Source organism: Coregonus clupeaformis, chromosome 15, assembly GCF_020615455.1.
Source record: "Coregonus clupeaformis isolate EN_2021a chromosome 15, ASM2061545v1, whole genome shotgun sequence".
NCBI classification, from domain to species: domain Eukaryota; kingdom Metazoa; phylum Chordata; class Actinopteri; order Salmoniformes; family Salmonidae; genus Coregonus; species Coregonus clupeaformis.
In genome coordinates this window covers 60,878,672-60,888,264 of record NC_059206.1, presented here as the reverse complement: position 1 = coordinate 60,888,264, position 9,593 = coordinate 60,878,672, and the positions used below count along the sequence as shown (strand labels likewise).

At 42.5% G+C, this 9,593-nt stretch overlaps 1 protein-coding gene across 4 annotated transcripts; it reads left to right on the top strand.

Annotated features, from left to right (window-relative positions):
• The first annotated feature begins 862 nt into the window (after positions 1 to 862).
• LOC121543598 (endoplasmic reticulum-Golgi intermediate compartment protein 2) lies at positions 863 to 9,593 on the top strand. 4 transcript variants are annotated; one of them, XM_041853608.2, is made up of 15 exons: positions 863 to 1,015; positions 1,892 to 1,990; positions 4,322 to 4,468; positions 4,550 to 4,658; positions 4,768 to 4,814; positions 4,910 to 4,977; positions 5,068 to 5,108; positions 5,596 to 5,697; positions 5,993 to 6,088; positions 6,661 to 6,716; positions 6,982 to 7,080; positions 7,715 to 7,812; positions 8,183 to 8,345; positions 8,492 to 8,571; positions 8,704 to 9,593. In XM_041853608.2, the coding sequence occupies exons 3-15, from the start codon at positions 4,363 to 4,365 to the stop codon at positions 8,773 to 8,775; spliced, it is 1,137 nt and encodes a 378-aa protein (XP_041709542.1). In that variant the 5' UTR covers positions 863 to 1,015; positions 1,892 to 1,990; positions 4,322 to 4,362; the 3' UTR covers positions 8,776 to 9,593. The 4 variants fall into 4 exon arrangements, 2 of the variants coding, with proteins under 2 accessions (XP_041709542.1, XP_041709541.1); XM_041853607.2 differs by lacking the exon at positions 1,892 to 1,990; XR_005996030.2 differs by lacking the exons at positions 1,892 to 1,990; positions 8,183 to 8,345; positions 8,492 to 8,571 and having other exon boundaries at positions 7,715 to 8,010.

Here is a 9,593-nt window from a genome sequence, read left to right as displayed (position 1 = left end):
GAGGGTGTTTCAGGGTGTTTAGGTCAAAGCCCATCGGTCATGATCGTGTGTATATGGCCTGGGGCATTCCCTGAGGTTTCATGACAGCTCCCTGTGGGGAGCCACGCTGCTTTAATGAGCTGTTGTCACCATAGTCGGCGTGTCTGAATAAGCATCAGCCAGGCAGGAGACTTCACCTGCATTGGTCTATTTGAGCAGAATCCCATTAGTGGAAACCAAGACTGTTCTCAGGGCAGGGCTGGTTGTAGTTAGATATTTTCTATTCGCGTCGGGGACAATTTAAGCATTTTAGCTAGCCCTAGCCCTAATTCTCCTAACCTACTAACGTGATCTGTGCACGAGCCCAAAAATGCCTCTAAATTCATTATAAAGTCTAAATAGCTGGGGTTACTTCAGTTGAAGAATCAGTGTGTGTGCCAACATGCAGTCAGGGCAGGCCAATTATAAGGGATGAAAATATGTTAAAATGGAAAACAGAATTGCAATATATAGTTAATGTGTATGATTTAAGTAAAAGGTATGTTGTAACAACATTATTATTACACTAATTTATTGTGCAATAGCAAAATACTAGGCATGATATGCCTAGGTCTAAAATAGTGAAGCTAACCCAAATAGTTATCATCCTGTAAACATAAAATCGTTTAGAACTTGATAAGCTGATGAAAAATGTGGAATAATGTCCTACATTTTAGGGAACAAGCTTTGAAAGAAGACAAAGAATGCGGCGTGATAATATTTTAACGGGCTCGAGCGCCATCTGGTGTACAATGCGTAAAATGGCAACATATTTAGAGCCATTCTCGAGCTCGTCGACAGGTGGCGGTAATGGAAAAAGACCAGTGACAGTTCATATCGGCTAGCGGGGTGGTCGTGTTGCTAAAGACAGGACTGGAGTTGGCACCCGGTGAAGAACGCTAGAAATTAACACACGTATTTTTTCACTAGTTACAATGTAATGAATTGATACCTGCTTTGCAATCAATTTACTGGAATATAGACGCATGAAACCGAGGTAAGAAGAGACAATGATGAATGAATGGTTCTCACAGACAGCCATCATGAGTATCTTTGCTAACTTGTAGATAACGTTGGTGATGCTGGCTAGCTGGTGTTGTTATGTGGCTAGTTAGTTGTAAGAGGAAATGGTATTCAATGTTTACTATCACTAGCCATAGAAGAAAACACTATATAGCCCATTGACGTTGGTGGGCTATTTCATTTGTTTCGCATAGATAACGTTATTGCCCAGTACGGCCACGAATGTATCCTGGGATTTCGGTTCATTATTTTAAAAAAAGAATCACGGTTTTCGATTATTTGCTTTGAATGCGGTAACAACACAGAATAAAACAATTAATAAATGTCCCATGATGGTGGAAGTGACTGCCCATTACTGCTATCACATATTAACCATTATATTCACATTACTTTATTTCAGTAGTTTATATTACGTTTGTTTTATTTGATGACTTTATTATTTAATTCCAAATCATAATCTAATCTCTGTAGAGCTGCTGCCTATGCTGTCTGACACAATCACTATTTTGTAGTTCTTCAAAGTAAATAAGGCATACTTTTATGACTGCTGAAAACCTATCTATCACTTTGATCATTTATTTTCAGCTAGAGATACCTGGCCAAGCAACAGCTGATCTTAATAGAGCCCCACAGTGGAGGTGTCATAATACCCATAAAACCTAGCCTTCATACAGCGAAATGCTTCCAATCGTTTGTCCACCATTCATTTTTCCCATAAGGGATGTTAGAAACACTTAAAATAAGGTCTGTGTTTCGTGGAAGCTTACACTGACATGACGTTTTGAATACCATGCAAATCTCTCTCAGACAAGGTGACTTTATCAATATATTCGTCTCTATTTACTCTCAGATTCGAAAATGCTAATTAGCATCAACATAAACATCATGCAAGACTACAAATCCCTGCAAGGTCCTGCATGTCATCGCTAACTGACACCTTTGCTAACAGGTATTGTGTCAATTTAAAACTTGCACAAGACAGTAAACAGAATTCTCAATTTAAATACATTTTGCCAATTTATTCATTACTACATTTAGCTAACATTTTTTAATCCAGAGATTCTTCCAGATCATAATTTGTATTTGTAGTTCTTTATGATAAGCAACATAAGCAGCTGATTAGGGAAAAATGAATGCTGGAAAAACGGTTGGAACCATTTCCCTGTTTGACCGCTAGGTATTGTGACTCATACTGTGGTACTCTAATATAATAATAATAATAATAATATAATATGCCATTTAGCAGACGCTTTTATCCAAAGCGACTTACAGTCATGCGTGCATACATTTTTTTGTGTATGGGTGGTCCCGGGGATCGAACCCACTACCTTGGCGTTACGCGCCGTGCTCTACCAGCTGAGCTACAGAGGACCACAGAGGACCGTACTCTATATCCCCTCATGATCATGCACTCTTGTCTCTTCCTTAGCAGGCGTAAAAAAAAGAAAGACCTGACAAGTATTTGCAAAATGAGTTATGGTCATTGTAGTTAATTACCACGTGAGCTAAACTATGTAGAATAATGGCCTGTTGGAAAATACAACTCCCTACTACATTGCAGAGTTCAGGCCGGATCTGAGATTTCTGTGTAGAGAAACTGTCAAAGTGCAAATTGAGCATACAGGAAAAAAAAGAATGAAATGGAATTCAAATAATTGAACCGACGTTGGTTAATTAGTTGTTTTAAAAACTGAAAAATAACGGACATTTCGGTTAATCACTCAGCACTACATGCCATAGTAACTCATTTGAAAAACTACACTGCTCAAAAAAATAAAGGGAACACTAAAATAAAACATCCTAGATCTGAATGAATTAAATAATCTTATTAAATACTTTTTCTTTACATAGTTGAATGTGCTGACAACAAAATCACACAAAAAAATTATCAATGGAAATCAAATTTATCAACCCATGGAGGTCTGGATTTGGAGTCACCCTCAAAATTAAAGTGGAAAACCACACTACAGGCTGATCCAACTTTGATGTAATGTCCTTAAAACAAGTCAAAATGAGGCTCAGTAGTGTGTGCAGCTGGCCTCCACGTGCCTGTATGACCTCCTCGGCATGCTCCTGATGAGGTGGCGGATGGTCTCCTGAGGGAGATCTCCTCCCAGACCTGGACTAAAGCATCCGCCAACTCCTGGACAGTCTGTGGTGCAACGTGGCGTTGGTGGATGGAGCGAGACATGATGCCCAGATGTGCTCAATTGGATTCAGGTCTGGGGAACGGGGCGGGCCAGTCCACAGCATCAATGCCTTCCTCTTGCAGGAACTGCTGACACACTCCAGGCACATGAGGTCTAGCATAGTCTTGCATTAGGAGGAACCCAGGGCCAACCGCGCCAGCATATGGTCTCACAAGGGGTCTGAGGATCTCATCTCGGTACCTAATGGCAGTCAGGCTACCTCTGGCGAGCACATGGAGGGCTGTGCGGCCCCCCAAAGAAATGCCACCCCACACCATGACTGACCCACCGCCAAACCGGTCATGCTGGAGGATGTTGCAGGCAGCAGAACGTTCTCCACGGCGTCTCCAGACTCTGTCACGTCTGTCACATGTGCTCAGTGTGAATTGCATGACCCCCCCCACCGGCCGAGTTGGGTCTTCCAAACGAAGTGGAGGGGTGCTGCTCTTGTTCCTTCCACTCCAACGGGCCGTGCCCCCCCTCTGGTCATCTTCGGCGGAAGACCCCCCAAACCTTCTTGCCACAGCTCGCATTGATGTCCATCCTGGATGAGCTGCACTACCTGAGCCACTTGTGTGGGTTGTAGACTCCGTCTCATGCTACCACTAGAGTGAAAGCACCGCCAGCATTCAAAAGTGACCAAAACATCAGCCAGGAAGCATAGGAACTGAGAAGTGGTCTGTGGTCACCACCTGCAGAACCACTCCTTTATTGGGGGTGTCTTGCTAATTGCCTATAATTTCCACCTGTTGTCTATTCCATTTGCACAACAGCATGTGACATTTATTGTCAATCAGTGTTGCTTCCTAAGTGGACCGTTTGATTTCACAGAAGTGTGATTGACTTGGAGTTACATTGTGTTGTTTAAGTGTTCCCTTTATTTTTTTGAGCAGTGTAGCTAGTTAGTTGATTGGAAACATGACATTGCCAAGACAGGTATGACAGATGTGGGCAGCGATGATGGTAGTAACCTGCACATTTTTTAAATTCCCATATTACACAGATTAGAAAAAAAACAAGGACTATTTTGTATGATTTTTTGTAACCGGGGCCACCCCGCGCCAACGAGAACCAAGATTTCTCTTTCCCAGGTTAGGTGTATGAAGGGAGGACGTGGAGAGTGGTCCTGAAGATGAGGCGTCTGTACAGGAAGAAAGCCCTGAGTCTGGTGAAGGAGCTGGATGCCTTCCCCAAGGTCCCAGAGAGCTATGTTGAGACCACAGCCACAGGGGGGACAGGTAGGATTTCACTCTCAATGCTAATTCAATAGCCATTACTTTGAATGACATCACTAATGTTATTCTCTCACCCATTCGTAGTGTCCTTGATAGCATTCACTGCCATGGCACTGCTGGCCTTCTTTGAGTTCTTTGTGTATCGGGATACCTGGATGAAGTATGAATACGAAGTGGATAAAGATTTTTCAAGGTACAAACAAATGTTGATTTTGTTTCATCAGCTCTAATTTGAGACTGAACTGTATTTTACTGCAGGTACATTATCTTGGAATCTGACAAGGCTTTTTCTTCATTTACAGTAAATTGAGAATAAACATAGATATTACAGTTGCCATGAAATGCCAACGTAAGTATTCAACCTTATCAAACATTATTTATTACAATTATTCATGAAATGTTGACCTTTGAGCCAAAGACTGAGTTGATGGTGGGCTGTTTCAGATGTGGGTGCAGACATTCTGGACCTGGCAGAGACCATGATAACATCAAATGGCATTCAGTATGAGCCTGTGAGTAGATCACTGAGCATTCTATTACATACAAATAGACTGGTGATCCCAAACCCTGATCTATTTTCTTCCCTGTGTATAAATGTTCAGGTGATTTTTGAGCTGACCCCGCAGCAAAGACTGTGGCACAGGTAAGCAGTTTACTGAGTTATTTAAACGGTGACATGCACACATACTATCACCCCATAGTGGGCTGGAGATATGTAACCACTCTCAAATTCATAGACAGAGCTATGGATGTAAGGACTGACCATCCATGATATCAAAATGATAGTTGTAATTTTATTTTGAGGCTATACAGTGTTTGTTTACAAGTAAGTTGTGTACAAACAAAGGAGTAAAACAAGCTTATATTTTGAGTTCTGATTGGGTTAGACAGTTAAACTAAGCTCATGAGGCATTTATAATGTTTTATTCTTCAAAAATCAATGGCTATATATAATGAATTTAAAAGTCCGAAAATTGATGTAGCAATTGCAGATTGCCCCTTTAAGCACTTTGTTAATAGTCAGAAAATCTCACTCAACCACATTCCAAAATAAAAATATATACATTTTGTCGTCCTTCCTGTATGAAATTAGTAGTTAACCAGGTTCTCTCTCTCCCAACTCTCCTTAGGACTCTGTTGCTGATTCAGAACAGGCTGAGGGAGGAGCATTCTCTACAGGAGGTCTTGTACAAGAGTGTTCTAAAGGGAGCCCCTACGGCCTTGCCCCCTAGGTTAGTAGGGCTGCCTTGCCCCCTAGGTTAGTAGGGCTGCCTTGCCCCCTAGGTTAGTAGGGCTGCCTTGCCCCCTAGGTTAGTAGGGCTGCCTTGCCCCCTAGGTTAGTAGGGCTGCCTTGCCCCCTAGGTTAGTAGGGCTGCCTTGCCCCCTAGGTTAGTAGGGCTGCCTTGCCCCCTAGGTTAGTAGGGCTGCCTTGCCCCCTAGGTTAGTAGGGCTCTGAAGTGTTGTGAAAATGCATTGAGTACAGATATGTTTTCCTACATAGCTAATAGTATGTGTGTGTGTCTTCAGAGAGGGCACCGCCTCAGAGCCCCTAAGTGCCTGTAGGATACATGGGCACGTCTACGTCAACAAAGTGGCTGGGAACTTCCACATCACAGTGGGAAAGTAAGATACCTGTACACTTTTCTATAAGCGTGATATATTTAAGCAATAAGGCCCGAGGGGGTGTGGTATATGGCCAATATACCATGGCTAAGGGCTGTTCTTATCCACGACGCAACACGGAGTGCCTGGGTACAGCCCTTAGCCGTGGTATATTGGCCATATACAACAAACCCCTGAAGTGCCTTATTGCGATTATAAACTGGTTACCAATGTAATTAGACCAGTAAATAGTCATGTTTTGTCATACCCGTGGTATACTGTCTGATATACCACGTCTTTCAAACAATCAGCATTCAGGGCCCGAACAACCGGTTTATATTTAATAGTGCATTTTGTATGTAAATCATTCTTTATGGATGTAATGGGGGAAAGCTATGTAATAATGCCAAAGACTCAGAGGTTCATGGAGTTTGTCTCATACGTTAGAAGCTTCCAGGCTCCACAAATGAATGCTGCGAATGATTTATGAGTCTATATGTATGATTGGAAAAAGGGCACTCAACCTATACAGCACAGTATATTTCTTTTTGATGAAAATGCTCCTCATGCTTCTAACCCTCTGTCTTTCTCAGGCCTATTCATCACCCTCGTGGCCATGCTCATATAGCAGCTTTTGTAAGCCATGACAGTAAGTTCTCTTTTAGCCTGACCAGGAAAGGGTGACATTCATTTGCATAATTTATTAGTTTTAGACAAGGACAACATTAGTACTGTTCTCTGGTTGCTTACATTGCATTTGCATTTCCATGTTTCAAGTGATAGATAAGAGGAGTATCTATTCTATTGCAGTGCCAAATAACTATTTTCTCAGAATGATACACTCCCAAATAGAGGTTTTCACTGTCCCATTCCACCTGACTGAATGTGAGCTGGGTTTCATCATTGCGTTGCAGCGTACAACTTCTCCCATCGGATAGACCATCTGTCTTTTGGAGAAGAGATCCCCGGCATCATCAATCCTCTGGACGGAACAGAGAAAATCACCACAAACCGTAAGTTACTGCTCCTCCTCACTGAGACCAGGAAGTAAACACATTAATATGTTCTTATCAAACCTCATTCAGCTGTTACTCAATCTGCAGCTATGACTACAGAATGGTAGAGCAGTAAGCCACTGTACATTGAGGTGCTTTGTAGCAACAGTATTGTGTTGTGAATAAGCCACACTGTCAAAACCCTTACTGTTTGTAGGCTGATTATGTACATGAGCTCTGATCCACATTTTGGTATTTGGTATTTTATTAGGATCCCCATTAGCTGTTGCAAAAGCAGCAGCTACTCTTCCTGGGGTCCACACATAACATGAAACATGACATAATACAGAACATTAATAGACAAGAACAGCTCAAGGACAGAACTACATACATTTAAATCAAACCTCACTTCCAGCCTATTCTGCTCAGCATGGTGTCATGAGTTTGCACAGAGGAAATGTAGCTATTTGTATCCATTTGAAGTGGATTTACTGCAGGCTTGCTTTCATTCACTTGCTGTTCAAAGCAGTCTAGTTTCTCCTGGGGAAAGAACTGAAGCCCCCTATTTCACCTTTTCTAGAAGAAGTATTCTGTGTAGTCCGTCACAAGATGGATGTGTTAAAAGGCTTTGTTCTTTGTCTTATTGTTTCAGATAATCAGATGTTCCAGTATTTCATTACGGTGGTACCTACCAAACTGCACACGTCCAAGGTGTCGGCAGACACACACCAGTTCTCTGTGACGGAGAGGGTAAGTCCTGCGCTGTCTGATTTAGGCACAGATCTAGGATCAGCTTACCTTCCCCAAATCCTCATATTAACCATCAGGGGGAAAGGAATCCTATTCCGTGTTGACCATGATGGAGGATGCTGCAGTTGGTTCAGATGATGGATCAGTCTCCTCATCCATCCATCCAGTCCATTCAGCTCCCTCTGCTGGCTGCCAAAAGTTAGTTCTAGATCTGCTGCATAACACCACCACACAACCTGAGACAGTCATAGATTTCTCTCTTACAAACACACATATTCACATACACAAAGGCTAGATGCTAGAAAGGCCGGTGTGTGTGTGTAAAGGAGAGATTGACCACCCCACTCTACCTACCCTCTGTCTGGTCTAGGAACGGGTGATCAACCATGCGGCGGGCAGCCACGGTGTGTCTGGGATCTTTATGAAGTACGACACCAGCTCTCTGATGGTGACGGTCAGTGAGCAGCACATGCCCCTCTGGCAGTTCCTGGTACGACTCTGTGGCATCATCGGGGGTATCTTCTCCACCACAGGTCCAGACAACACTCACTCTTACCACCTAGTGTCATGGTCAGACCTCCTACTGTTCATGTCTCACAAATCATTTGCAGCCTGATACTGTGCCACGTTAGAGAAATGAACCATGAACATCTTCATTTATCTTCTCTCTCTCCCACAGGCATGATCCATGGGTTTGTTGGCTTCTGTTTGGACATAGTCTGCTGTCGCTTCAAACTAGGCCCATATAAACCTAGAGTGGTGAGCCCAGTCTTCTTTATTGCTACTGAAACTATGTAGCAAAATGATGGTAAATCCTTAAATGTACTAGTTCCTCTGTGTCTCATTGGTAGAAGTGTATTTACTGTACCTCTACATTTTCTCTATATCCAGGTGGTTCTCCCAGATGCCCATGTGAACAACCATGCTGCTCCGCTCCTGACGGACAACCACATACAGGAGTAGCCCTCTGACCCGGGCCCATATCCATCTACTCTCAGAGTAAGAGTGCTGAGCTTGGATCAGTTTTGCCCTTTTGGATCATAATCAATACGATTATATGGACAGATCCTAGATCAGCACTCCAACTCTGAGACGCTTTGTGGATATGGGACCCGGAGCCTGCTGCTGATCGTGCCCCTACTGTCCCTTCACCTGTGGGGGAATACAGGAAGCCAAGTCTGTGGATTGCTGGGAGTTTGTTTTGAACCAAATAAGAGTAAACTGCTTAGGATCCGACAATCAGAATTGTTCTATTTATTGTTTTGGGGGTGTTGTAAAATTGTTGTGGACAGTATCCTCATATGACTACCATTATAATATATTTATATCCTGTAAATATGTATTTTACACTGAAAAATGGAAAGCAGTTAACTCCCCAGTTTGATCAGGCTTTTAGTGTGTAAGGGTGTTGGGGGTGTAAATTCAGCTGACTAGGCTGAATGAAATCTGATCCTTCTATGATGTAATTCATATGTCCATCACACATGGTTGCTGGACACTAGACAGTGTTTGCTCCTCCATGATATTACTATACTAGTGAACCTGCATTGGTATGGATCATGCAGACATTGGAAAATGATTAACTTGCATATCATGTTTGCTCTATTACTATCTATTTGAACTGTTGTTCAGTATCTGTTTCACATGTAATCTGTCAATGGGAGATGTCCTATTAAATGTGTTTTAGTGCACTTCATCCCTTCATGTTGTACACTTTACATTCATTTAAATATCTCTCGGTTCCTATCCCCACTATCCTCTGTTGATGGGGCATGCTCTTA